General features: G+C 45.6%; 1 protein-coding gene across 1 annotated transcript; it reads left to right on the top strand.

The window, feature by feature from the left end:
* The first annotated feature begins 54 nt into the window (after positions 1–54).
* Positions 55–7,206, top strand: LOC116222089 (desmoglein-2-like). The gene is made up of 13 exons (XM_031574845.2): positions 55–429; positions 551–585; positions 805–939; positions 1,241–1,426; positions 1,533–1,653; positions 1,867–2,179; positions 2,432–2,574; positions 3,035–3,144; positions 3,470–3,581; positions 5,521–5,781; positions 6,135–6,265; positions 6,455–6,721; positions 6,949–7,206. The coding sequence occupies exons 2-13, from the start codon at positions 574–576 to the stop codon at positions 7,069–7,071; spliced, it is 1,914 nt and encodes a 637-aa protein (XP_031430705.1). The 5' UTR covers positions 55–429; positions 551–573; the 3' UTR covers positions 7,072–7,206.
* Positions 7,207–12,933: the final 5,727 nt, after the last annotated feature.

Genomic DNA, 12,933 nt, shown 5'->3' with positions numbered 1-12,933 from the left:
CTGCTAAATGACTAAATGTAAATGTAAATGTTAACATAAACCCCATTGTGACGTACAAACATTTATATTTTATTTCTACCTCATTGTATCTTTGTTTTCTTTGATTATATATGTTATTTTGTCATGTGATCGATGGGTGTTGGTTGGGACACTGTTTTGATTAAAACTTTTAGTTTGACGCATTAAGAGGTCAACAGGGTTCAAAAGAGGATATAGAATTCCCGGAAAGGTGGTGACGGGGAAGAGTGAGACGGTCGGTGTTTGGGCCAGATGCTTGGGAGAGACGCGAGACGGTCGGCGTTTGTAACACATGCCTGAGAGACGCGGAGACGCTCAACGTTTTGGGCCACAGGCCTTTGAGTCACGGAGCCTGCGGCGTTTCATTGACGCCGGTTTTTCCTTTCACATACGGACCGTCGGAGTTTTAAGGTGCGCTCATACAGACCGTGAGAGTTTTGTTTTTGTTTTGTTTATGCCACGGTCCAATGGACAGAGTTCAGTGCCACACGGATTACAACGTGCTTTAAATGGACATACTATCGCAAAACAGACGATCGAAATGGACACTGGACAATGGCACATTGGGTGGGCTGTATTAGTTTAGGTATACATGGAAAATTGTTGAGATTTTGTTTGTTTTGAAAATAGAACTGCTGAAAAGATACATTTGAGTTGATCCGTTATTGTGCTGGCAACATACATAAGGAGGATACGTAACACCATGTTGCCTGTATATATTTGTCTGTGGATTACTGTGATATCTTCCTGGGATCATCACTGTGATGCTCGTCTTCCCTTCCACAGAAAACCAGCTCCTACATCCTCACTGTCCAGGCAGCAGACATGGGAGGTGAGCCAGGGGGACTGACAGGAACATCCACTATGATGGTGCACATCTTGGACGTCAACGACATAGTCCCCAAACTGGAAAAGGATGAGGTGAGAGTGTCATCATCATACAACTTCAATTACTCCCTTAAACAACTAACGTTTTGTTCGTCTTCATATTAACGCAACCTTGCACAAGGTATTTGGTATTTAGTAAAAACCCATTTCTGATTTTGGAATGTAGAATACACTGAACAGGTGGTCCGATATTGGGTTTGCTGGTCTTCTGCAAGCTCAAATAGGAGTGAATTAAAATAACTTATTTTCTGAGCTGGTAAATAATGTGCATATTGGTAAAGTAAACATGAAGACAAATGTTTATTATTTTTCTTTGATGCAACTCCCGTTTCAGTTTTCAGTAAGTATTGATGAGAATGTGGAAGATGTCGAGGTAATGCGCTTCAAAGCCTTGGATGATGACCTTAGAGGATCAGACAATTGGCTAGCTGTGTTTCACATTGTGTCGGGAAATGAGGATGACTACTTTAGCGTTTACACCGACCCCAGGACTAACGAAGGTGTGCTGATGCTCAAGAAGGTATGTCAGTCTCGCCAGCCAGATGCTGTCTCAGTTTTTTCTGTAACAGCGGAGTACTATCTTGTATCAAAGATCTACAACTTTGCTCCCTTTCTTAAACTTGCAGGCTGTTGATTTTGAGGCAGTTCCTAACCTGAACCTGGGGGTTGTGGTGATGAATCAAGCACCTGAAGGAGCCAGGGTACCAGGATATGCAGGAGGCTCTGGTGGTGCCGGTGGTGGTGGTGGTGGAGGAGGAGGAGGAGGAGGGGGTGTTGGGGGTGGAGGAGGAGGAGGGCCTAGTGGAGGAGGAGGAACAGGATGGCCTGGTGGAGCAGGAGGAACAGGAGGGCCTGCTGAAGCAGGAGGAACAGGAGGGCCTGGGGGTGTAGGATGGCCTGGTGGTGGAGGAGGAGGAACGGGAGGGCCTGGGGGTGTAGGATGGCCTGGTGGTGGAGGAGGAGGAACGGGAGGGCCTGGGGGTGTAGGATGGCCTGGTGGTGGAGGAGGAGGACCTGCTGGGGTTCCAGGAGGTACGGGGACTCTTGGAAAGCCTAGACAACCAGGGACTGGAGGGACTTGGAGCATTTCTTCAAAGTATAAAAGCTACCCAGTGAAGGTCAGTGTGAACAACAAACCAGATGGGGCAGTCTACCGCCCAAGCACCAAGCCCATCTCCCTCCCAGAGGGCAAAGGACAACTCTCCATCCCCAAGGTCATTTGTACCTTTCCTGCCACGGATGGAGATTCAGGAGAACAGGCCCAGAATGTCAGGTCAGGACTTCCCCCACTTTATTTTCACCACAATGCACCTTTTAAGATTAACCACATGTGTCTTCCTCAGCAAAATGAACTCAGCCAACCTATTGTTTCCACCAAACACTCTCCAATGTTATTATGAAAAAGTATACCAGGTGTTTACATTCATTACCTCAGTCATCATTTGCCTTATGAACAGTTGATTTCATATTTCCTGCTTGAAAGCTACAGGCTGATGTCAGATCAATTTCATTTGAAATGTGACAGGTATGCAAAAGGTTATGACCCTGGAAACTGGTTCACCATTGATGAAGAGACAGCTGAAATCACACTCAATAAGATGCCAGACCGGGAGTCTCCGTATGTGGTGAATGGGACCTACCTGGCCAAGATTCTCTGTATGACAAATGGTCAGTGTTAAGGCTTCCTTCATTTGCTTAGTTATCTAGTCAGTGCCAAAGTGGCTTTCATTGCCGTCCTCACCTTTATGTTCTCCAACAGTTAAAAATAAAAAAAAGATACTTGTAAATTATTCCCCTTATCTTTAAGAGTGTGTCTGTGCCTGTGTTCTTCATTTAATTGAAGTTTCAACTTAAGAGCAGCAGCAACAACCACATTTTCAGAGTAAGAGGACTTTCTCTTGCACTTTACTTTAGTTTAAATCAATTACATCAGTTAATTGGCTGTCTCAGTGTCAAGCATCGAAACATAGCAGGTCAAAGGCACAGGCTGGTAAAATAGGTTTTTATTACTCTATAAAACTGTCCAGGCAGTGCATGCTGGAAGCTATTGTATGCTGACTGTCTAAAGCTTATAGCCTTGTTATTTGAGTGTTGGTTTGTATATTTGAATGTATGTGTCCGGCAACAGACATGCCCACCCAGACAGCCACGGGGACCATTGCAGTGCATGTGGAGGACACTAATGACAACTGCCCCACGCTCACCAGCCACGTGCAGTACCTGTGCAGTGACACTAAGGTGAGGGTGCAGTGACACTCCAGTTCTGCTCAGCACTCCCAGTGTCCTCCTCCACACTAAACAGTGTTGTGTTTTTACCCTAAATGTCCCTCTTCTCTTCTCTGGCATCTATTCATCCTCTTTGCAAACTAAATCACTTCCCTCCATCCTCTCTCTGTACCCCTCCCCCAAACACACACACACACACACATACACACACACACACACACACACACAAACACACACACACACACACACACATACATACCTCATACCCAGGACCCAGGACAAAAGTGGCACATCCACTGATGATCTATTTTACAGTAACTGAGATCTTATTGTGAAGGTGGTGAATGTGACAGCAGAGGATTTGGATGGAGACCCTAACGGTCCGCCGCTTGAGTTCACGCTGCTGGATGAGGGTGTGGGGGTGAAGTGGAGGCTTCAGCAGACCGGAGGTGAGCAAAGCAATGCTTAGAGGATGACAGTGAGCAAACACAATGTGTAACTGCTCAATACTGCACAAATGTGCATGCTTTTTTTTGTTATTCAACTTTTTATTACATTTTCATGTCAAAAAAAATAATAAATAACAGAGTAGACAGCGTTGGTATTGTCCATTAATATGTCCCCAGTTCGAGCTTAAGTGAGCTTCCAACCAAAAAAAAAAAAAAACAGAATTACCGCTTGACTAAAAGTCCTCTTGTGTTATCTGTTTGTCAGGAGTTCTCCTAGTGTGCTGCCATCTGGCTCGGTGATCCCACGTGACTCCACAAATGCATATTCTTAGTGTCATCAGCGATAGCTCAACATAAAACTCCAGCTTTGAATTTTTTTTATTTTGAGTTTGGATTTGAGTTGGGAGTTCCCATTTAGAATCCCAGAAGGGATTTCAGCATAGAATTCCAGTACAGAAACTCTCTTTTGTTTTTTTGTATCATTATTATTATTACTATTATGAGTAGGGTTGGGTACCGAGAACCGGTTCCAATACAACCGGTACCTACCCGGACCGAAATGCAACGCAGATTTCGGTGCTTCCTTTCGGTGCCTGAGCCGATTGAAATAAATAACAGCAACAAATCATGCAGCTAAATGAACAAAACTTAAAAATGTAAAATGTTGTCCTATAAACAGGAATTATTTCAGGCTGCAACATGAAACACAGAGGCTGGTTCCAAAACAGTACAAAACTAGCGATAGCTAACGAGCAATAACGTCAGTGGCGTAGATCTGTCTGAGTACGATCTGTATGAATAATTTGTTGGGTGGCTAGGCAGATTTCGTGGGGCACATTTAAAACTGCCCCATCTCCCAATGTAAACTTTGGCCTGTGTCGCTCACGCTCATTGGTGATTACATAGCAACAGTCTTATGACAGCGAAGAGCAGGCAGCATTTCACAGAGCAAGCACAAACAGAGCGAGCCATCAATTTAAACGGTCAAAGGTGTGGCTGTATTTCGCACAAAAAGATTCAAATAACGCGACGTGCAGCAAATGCAACAAAACAATTGCGTGTAAAGGGGGAAGAGAAGTTAAGAGTCAAAGGCAGATCAGCAACCGCAGACTGAAGACTAAACGGAGATGCCAGCAAAACTAAACCTAGTCTCTTTAAGGGGCAGTACAAGTTCACGTACCCAGTGGGTTCAAATAACAAGATTAAGTATAAACAAGATAGAAAAGATAGGTATAAACAAATCAGAAAATGGTGAAATTTCATGAAATAAATGCAAACAAAATAATACATTTTTGACTCCGAAGGCAAATATGCTCATATTTCTGCAAAAGAATTGCTGAAGTTTGAAGCTGTAGTGAGTGTACAGAGTGTGTGTGTGTTTTGTATTTATTTATTTATTTATATTTATTTAAGTATACTGTAAACTGTTAATATACTGTTAATAGTTTGAAGTTAAAAAGTTTTAAGCTGTAGCTTGAAGCCAAGTGTTCTGTATTCATTTATATTTATATTATACTTTAAACAGTTAATATATTGTTCAATTTGAAGAAAAATTTGCCTTGGCAATAAAAAAGCCTTTCTTTTATGTCATCAATCATCGTTTTGTGCTTTTTTTTTAAGTATCGGTTCAGGCACCGTTTAGCCACCGGTATCGTTTTTAAAGTATCGTTTTAGCACCGGTATCGGAAAAAACCCAAACGATACCCATCCCTTATTATGAGGGGCTTATGTATAACAATACCAAGGTCACTGTCTGTCAAGTTCAATCACTTCGCTTTCTTTTGTTTTGATAAACATTTTTTTTAAAGTTAGTTGTTCTAACTTTGGATGTGAATGGGGAGAAGTGTGCAGAGACCAGGCAGATGGGTGTAAAATTAATATCATATATAGGGTGATGCACTAATCTCTGGTCTCTCTCTCTCTCTCTCTCTTTGTGTAGATGCTTCAGCAGCGCTGTGGGCTGAAGATGGTCTTTGGCCTGGCCTCTATGAGGTCACGTTTGAGATACGAGACAAGCAGGGGTTGGCCTGTCCTGACAGACAGGTCCTCAAATTGGAGGTGTGCACTTGCCAAGGGGGCTTGACTTCCTGTGCTTTAAAACAGGAACAGATGCAGTCAGGGGTGACATCCAGCAAGAAGTCATCCGAACTGGGAGGAGCCGCAGTGGGAGGGATGCTGTTAGGCCTCCTCGCACTCCTGTGTGAGTACACTCACCACCTCATGCTGAGTGTGTGTGTGTGTGTGTTTGTGTGCGTGTGTGCGTGTGTGTCTTATTCCCAAACATCTTTCATGACAACTATCCCTGCCAAACTTACTAACGTGTTAATTTCTCACCTGTCCTAACTTCTTTCTTAAATGTAATGAAACAATGATTCTCTTACATGTACATGCCACTATATAATACCAGTCCAAGTGGACACAACAACCGTTAAGGAAATTCCCCATAAGAAACATGCCTATTGATGCAGTTTGGCTGTCGTGTACTGTTTGACTATATGTTGTTATGTTTATGTGTGTTTGTGTGTGTGTGTGTGTGTGTGTGTAAACAACTAGTGGTCCCATTGATGGCTTTGTTCTGCTCCTGTGGAGGAACCAGTGGGCTTACAGGAGGCTTCACTGACCTGCCCTTTGACGGCAAGACTCATCTCATCTCCTATCACACCGAGGGAAAGGGAGAGGACCGGGTAATCACACAACCATTACAAAAACACAAAAAGACACTGACTGGAATTCATGATCGGTAAAGATGGCATTTCCACATTACTAAGTCTGTCGAAGCAGAATGATGGCTAGCAGTTTAGTGTCAGGTCAAAGTGCATCACAACAACCAAATAACCCAACTTGGTTTGTGGGTGTGTGTGTTTCCTGAGCAGGAGGTTCCTCTGATGAGTGTTCCGGTACTAATCTCCAAAGTAATTCCAGTTACTGCTTCCGCAAACATGGCTACCACCACCATGGTGAGCAGGCAGATGCAGGAGAATGCATTCGGAGGCTTTTATGACTATGATGAGCCAGAGATGGGGAACATGGACTCCAGTGCCCATTGGGAGTATACTTCAGATCTGCCGGAGATGAGAGAGGAGGATCAGCTCTCATTCATGGCACTACCAGACACCTTTCTGGACCATTACTTCTCACAGGTGTGTGTGTGTGTGTGTGTGTGTGTGTGTGTGTGTGTGTGTGTGTGTGTGTGTGTGTGTGTGTGTGTGTGTGTGTGTGTGTGTGTGTGTGTGTGTGTGTGTGTGTGTGTGTGTGTGTGTGTGTGTGTGTGTGTGCGCGCGTGTGCATGTGTCCCTTTGCATTTGTCTATAATGAGGTCTTCTTAACTTTGAACTTTACTTTGACTTATTTACTTTTTGTTTTACAGAAAGCAGAGCATACAGCAGTGACTTCTTGTCCGAAGGACAATCTGTTGGTGTATGAATACGAGGGACAGGGATCTCCCGCTAACTCTGTGGGCTGCTGCAGCCTCCTCGAGTCTGAGGAATGACCTCCAGTTTCTTGACGACTTGGGGTCAAAGTTCGCCACCCTCGCCCAGATCTGTGGATACTCCAAAGTCACAAGCCCAAAAATGGACCATCAGATCACACCTCCCATGTCAGAAATGGACACCAGTATCATCATGACAACCGATGTTAAAAAACAGACAAGGGAGTCCAGATCCTCAAGCATCAGCAACCACGAGGCACCACCTGTGCGCATGGACAGGAGCGTCAGCTTTGTGGAGGAACACAGCCCACCCCCACTTCCCAGGATGCAACTGTGCGAGACCATGGCCATGCCCACCCAGACTGTGTTGGTGCAGCAGCAGCCCCTGTACTACATGGTGGAGCCGCAGGTTCAGAGCAGAGTGCTGCTGGCCGAGAGGCCCCCAGTGGGTCTGGGTCAGGGAGTGATCCTGGTGAACAGGAGCCAGGCAGCCACAGAGAGGGTGCTGCTGCAGAGGGGAGGGCTAGTGCAGGGAGGAGGTCTAATGCAGGGAGGAGGTCTAGTGCAGGGAGGAGGTCTAGTGCAGGGAGGAGGTCTATTGCAAGGAAGAGGTCTGCTGCAGGGAGGAGGTTTAGTGCAGAGAGAAGGTCTGCTGCAGGGAAGAGGTCTAGTGCAGGGAGGAGGTCTAGTGCAGGGAGGTCTAATGCAGGGAGGAGGTCTAGTGCAGGGAGGTCTAATGCAGGGAGGAGGTCTAGTACAAGGGGGAGGGCTGCTGCAGGGGGGACGTCTAGTGCTGCAGCAGGGCAGGCACGTTCAAGGGGCTCAGGGGATGCTAATACAAAATGGTCCCATGTTACAGGGAGTCAGCACCCCAACTAGCCCCACGCTACTTTTTCAGGGTGGTCATACCTTGGTTCAACACACTGATGGGTCACAACGTGTGGTGCTCGTGCAAAGGCAGCCTGGCGACATAGCACAGATGCCAGGCCAGACATTCACCCCTGCACCCCAGAAGATGCATATGCCCAGACAACAGAGTGTGGTCCTAGTGGACAAGCAGGTAGGGATGAAGCAAGATGCCCCAGGAAGTGTCAGAACACTGTGGCCAACAAGTCATTCAAGTCATTCAAGTGAAAGTCTAACAATGCCAGCCTATGAAAGTGGTCAGATGAGCAGTGAGAGAGTTAACATGGCACAAAGCAACATAACCCATGTTCCAGTACCACAACCCCAGCAACCCCTTTTCAGCACAGGGTTCCTTGAGGGGTTGGGGGGTCTGGGCCCAGGTCCGGCCCCAGCAGGACACCCGATGAGCATACGTGTAGAGGAGGTAATTTCTGTTGCTACCATTCCAAAAGTTCCTCATATAGCACCAATAACTTCACAGATTGAGACTGGGCTGCAGAAGAAAGTGTTTTTTGAGGAAACTGTTGTGGATTTGACCACAGACACATCCCAACAAGAGGAGGTCTCAGTGGAGATCCAGGGGAGCGTTTTGGCTGAGGAACATGTGGCAGTGGAGGTTGAGTCTTACAACCCTGAACCTCACCTGAAGATAGACAGCGTGGAAAAAGCCACAGTTGTGCCAGAAGATCTGTCTGATGACCTTGGTGAGCCTGATGGTGACGCCACTGTAGACCATGGGGAAAGCCTGCCTGTGTCCTCACAGGACGTGACCGTATCATCACAAATGTCAGTGACTGAGGACCCTACCCAACACAATGTCCCTAAGGTGGCAGAGGGGAATTTAACAGGAGCAATACTTGGAAACACAGATTCTGGGTGGACAGTGGATCACTATTCATCTGACACAACTCTTCTCTCTGTACCTGAGGTATCCCCAGGTGACTCTGACATCATTGATCTGGTAGCAGACCAGATCAGTGCTGGTCACTCATTGCAGTGCGATTCAGGAATGGTGGATGATACAACCTCTCTGTCAGTGGGTGAATTGGTGTCTTCAACAAACGACACACATGCTGAGGAGATTGAAAATAAGGTATCCAGTATATCACTTGAAAACACTCCTGAAGCAGAAGAGTTAGGCCCTGGGGAGGGAGAAGCAAGCTATGTCGATGGACCCACAGAATTAACTCCTACGGTAGACATTCCAGTTTCACTTCAAGAGATAACAGATGTTTCAGAGACTGAACTTCAATCTCGTACCCTGGAGCTGGATATAGACAAGAGCCCCGGCCCAGAGGTATCTCTGGAAACCTTCCAGGGTACTGACCCAGCAGAGATAGAAGCTTTGGAGGTCACTCTCCTACAAATGCAGCAGGTTGCAATCGGTCAAGAGTTGGTAAGGACAGCCTCGCCGTCAGCTGCACCCCATGACCAAATCACCACACTTGACCAGGAGAACTTGGAGGAGGGCAAAGATGTTTGCATAGAGGGTGAGAGTGTGATTTTGAGTCCGGTAGTGACCTCTATGTCTGAGATGAGTGAGGTAACTGCAAATGAATCTCTGGAGCCCAATGCTGTGGAGAGGCATACAATAGATCCAGCCTATGTGGAGGAAGAGAGTGAGGTGGAAATGGTAATAGAATACGCTGGACAAATGCCAGAGGGTGAAACATCTGGACAAGATGTGAAGGAACATCTGGATCTGCTGAGTGAGGATGACTCTAACATGGACATCCCAGAAGCAGACAAGCCAATGCAAGCAGAGATGGAACCCCTAAGGGAAGCTGAGCAGGACTTACAGGGTGGATCTTTGGAGGTCTCTGAAAATCAATCAGAAAGGAATGAAGAGGAACAGGAGCCCATAAACAAAGGGGACATGTCTGATGCAGGGAGCATGGAGGTACAGTGCTCCACAGCCCATTCAGACCAAACAGAGGGAGGTCTAGTACAGGGGGGAGGTCTAGTGCAGGGAGGAGGTCTAATGCAGGGAGGGCTACTCCAGGGAGGAGGTCTAGTGCAGGGGGAGGTCTAATGCAGGGAGGGCTACTGCAAGGAGGAGGTCTAGTGCAGGGAGGAGGTCTGGTGCAGGGAGGAGGTCTAGTGCAGGGAGGAGGTCTAGTGCAGGGAGGAGGTCTGGTGCAGGGAGGAGGTCTAGTGCAGGGAGGAGGTCTAACGGGGGTGAAGGGGGCAGTTGTCCCGGGTTCCAGTCCTGAGCAGACTAACCTGGAACGAGCAGAGAGCCTGGTAATATAGAGGCTCAGGGGATGATATAATACAAAATGGTCAACATGTGGTCCATCAAGGAGACGGGCTGGTACAGGGAGGGCAGATGGTAGAGGTGCAGGGGAGTCAGCAGCACAGTCCTGGATCTCCGACCATGTTTCTGATGAACGAAGGGCAGACACTTGGGCCCGGATCCCCTCTCACCAGCCAGCCTCTGCATGCAGCCAACACGTGCGGCTCTCCAGTGCTGCTTGTGGACGGAGGCATGAGGCAGGGAGGGGAAATCCGGCTAGACACCATGCAGCGAGATTCTACTAAGGCTCAAAAGAGGCAGGTGGCCAAAGGGCAGGTTGTGCATGGGTCTCAATTTTTTGTGGAAGCACAGACCTTACCCAGCAGTCCGATTCTTCAGGGGGGTGGGCACATCCAAAGAGAACCCCGGAGAAGGTCCAGTAGTGGTAGAGTGTGTGTGGGTGGCCCCATGCCCCCCATGCTGCTACAAGCTCATACCTGGAGTGAACACTCAGCAAGGGCTAGAGAGAACCACAAAACACTGACCAACGTAACATTCTGTCAGTGACAGATGGGAAAGTGTGAATAACAACTTCATGGAATCTTCCACCGCAGCACCTAATGGAATAAGCTCTTGCTGGTGATCAACATTAATCACCTCTTCCTAGGAACTGTACATAGAGCTGCATATAATATTTTCTGAGATCAGTGTAAAATATCCTCGATCCTATGTGATATGTATATGTGCTGTAGTATAGATTGTATGTGTCATGATTTGGGACCTTCTGGCCTCTAGACTTATTTAGCTTTTGTAAGCCACTACTTTCAAGATCAGTCAATAAATATTGCTGGTTTTGACTTATATGTTGCCCCCTTCTTTATGTTGTTACTGGACATATCATGTGTCCTGTTACGCTATGTTACATCATACAACTTTTGAGACATGTGGATAATGAAAAAGTGGGATATTTTAAGGTGGAGCCACATCATGTTTGCTTATGAAGGCTCCTGGATGCAACTTTCTTTCATAGCTTTCCACCTGTAACTAGCTACTCTAGCTATGTAGGTAGAGGGGAAATATTTCTGTTGTGTGCTCCCATCTAGTGGACAAAAAGGTATTGCTGTATGAGTTAATCAGCTAACAACAAATTGATACAATTGTCTTGCTTAATGTAACTACTGAATGGGTCGCCTTAATCATTATCAAAAATATGCCCCCTTGATCATTTTTTCAGGAGCCGCCACTGGTTCATACTAATTATACCCTCTGATTCCAGTTTCTTTATTGTGTGGTCTTTCTCTGCTGACATTCATTCCTTAAGGCTCTGTAGTTATACATATAACCTTCTGATACTAGCCCAGAGTTAAGCATATTCATCTAGCAAACTATACCTACCTTGGAGTGTTACAATAGCCAGTATCATTTTATTCCATGTGTCCATCCAGTCAAATTGGTGAATCCAAATGTTATTTAAAAAACCATATATGATGTCATTTCTTTGTAATCATCCAAAATAATGTTAAGTGTATGGGTATTTTTCCAAATAGGCGACCGACTGGTCAAAACGTGCGATGCATTGAGTGGGCAACGCGCCGTGTATTGAGTGGGCCGGTCTGACAGTAACTCCCGGGCCACTTTTTCCCCCCAGTCCGCCCCTGTGTACGGATTAAGAAACCACGGGCCCCTGGGCCTGGACATGTTAAAGCCCCCCCCCCCCCCCCCCCCCCCCCCTCCCCCCCTTCACGAAAAAAATAATTGTGCGCTCTCAAAACACGCAGGCACACACAAACACCATTAGGTGTATATATTAGTGCTGTCAGTTTAACGCGATATTAACGGCGTTAACGCAAACCCATTTTATAGCCGGTAATTATTTTATCGCAAGTTTTTTTTTTTTTTTTTTTTTTTTTTTTTTTTTTTTTTTTTTAAGATTAGCGTTCTTTTTGGCCTTGCAAACAGTGTAGTAGGCTAACGTTACGGTTTGAGTGAATGGTAAGCGCGATACGGCGAAATGGATGATAAAAAGCTTCTGAATGGAAAGTTTACTTTTAAAAGTTGTGTTGTGCAAAAGAAGCGAGCTTCACTGTTGTCTGAAAATGTCAACAGGCAGCTGGTTGAAAGCAAAGAAGTAGTAGGTTTACCTTTTATTGGTAACCTAACTTTTACGGTTCATTGTTTCTGAAATAAGAGGCCTGACTGCTATGTTCCCAGCAAACTTGAAAAAAACAAACAATATTAAGCCATGGTTTAACTGCACTATGTACACTTTATAATTTAATTTTGTACCGCCCTGTTTGGCAATGTTGGTTTTCAATAAAATAAAACATTTGCATAAAGCAAGCCAATCCACTTTTCCATGTTGATAAGGGCATTAAAATAAAAATAAAATGATGGAAAAATAAATAAACGAAGGGACATTTAGAATAGATCAAAATTTGCGATTAATCGCGATTCATTTTGAGTTAACTATGACATAAATGCGATTAATCGCGACTAAATATTTTACCAACAATGTGTTGGATTTAACAGTCGAATTAGATACTTTGGCTATTGTATTGGGAAAGTAAACAGGTCAAATTTACTCCGTAACATCCACCTTCGGTGCACTGCCCTGCTATTGTTTCTGACATTACATGTGACAGGGCAACAGCCGAGTGATTCTTTTCCAAATTGAAACTGATTAAGACCTACCTGAGCAGCATGGGGCAGGAGAGGCTGAATGGGCTGGCTATCCTGTCCATTGAAAGAGCAAATCATGCATTACCACTTTTATGTTTGAA

This window comes from Clupea harengus, chromosome 10 (assembly GCF_900700415.2).
Source record: "Clupea harengus chromosome 10, Ch_v2.0.2, whole genome shotgun sequence".
Classification (NCBI taxonomy): domain Eukaryota; kingdom Metazoa; phylum Chordata; class Actinopteri; order Clupeiformes; family Clupeidae; genus Clupea; species Clupea harengus.
The sequence above is the reverse complement of the archived record's forward strand: the minus strand, read 5'-3'. Positions and strand labels throughout refer to the sequence as shown.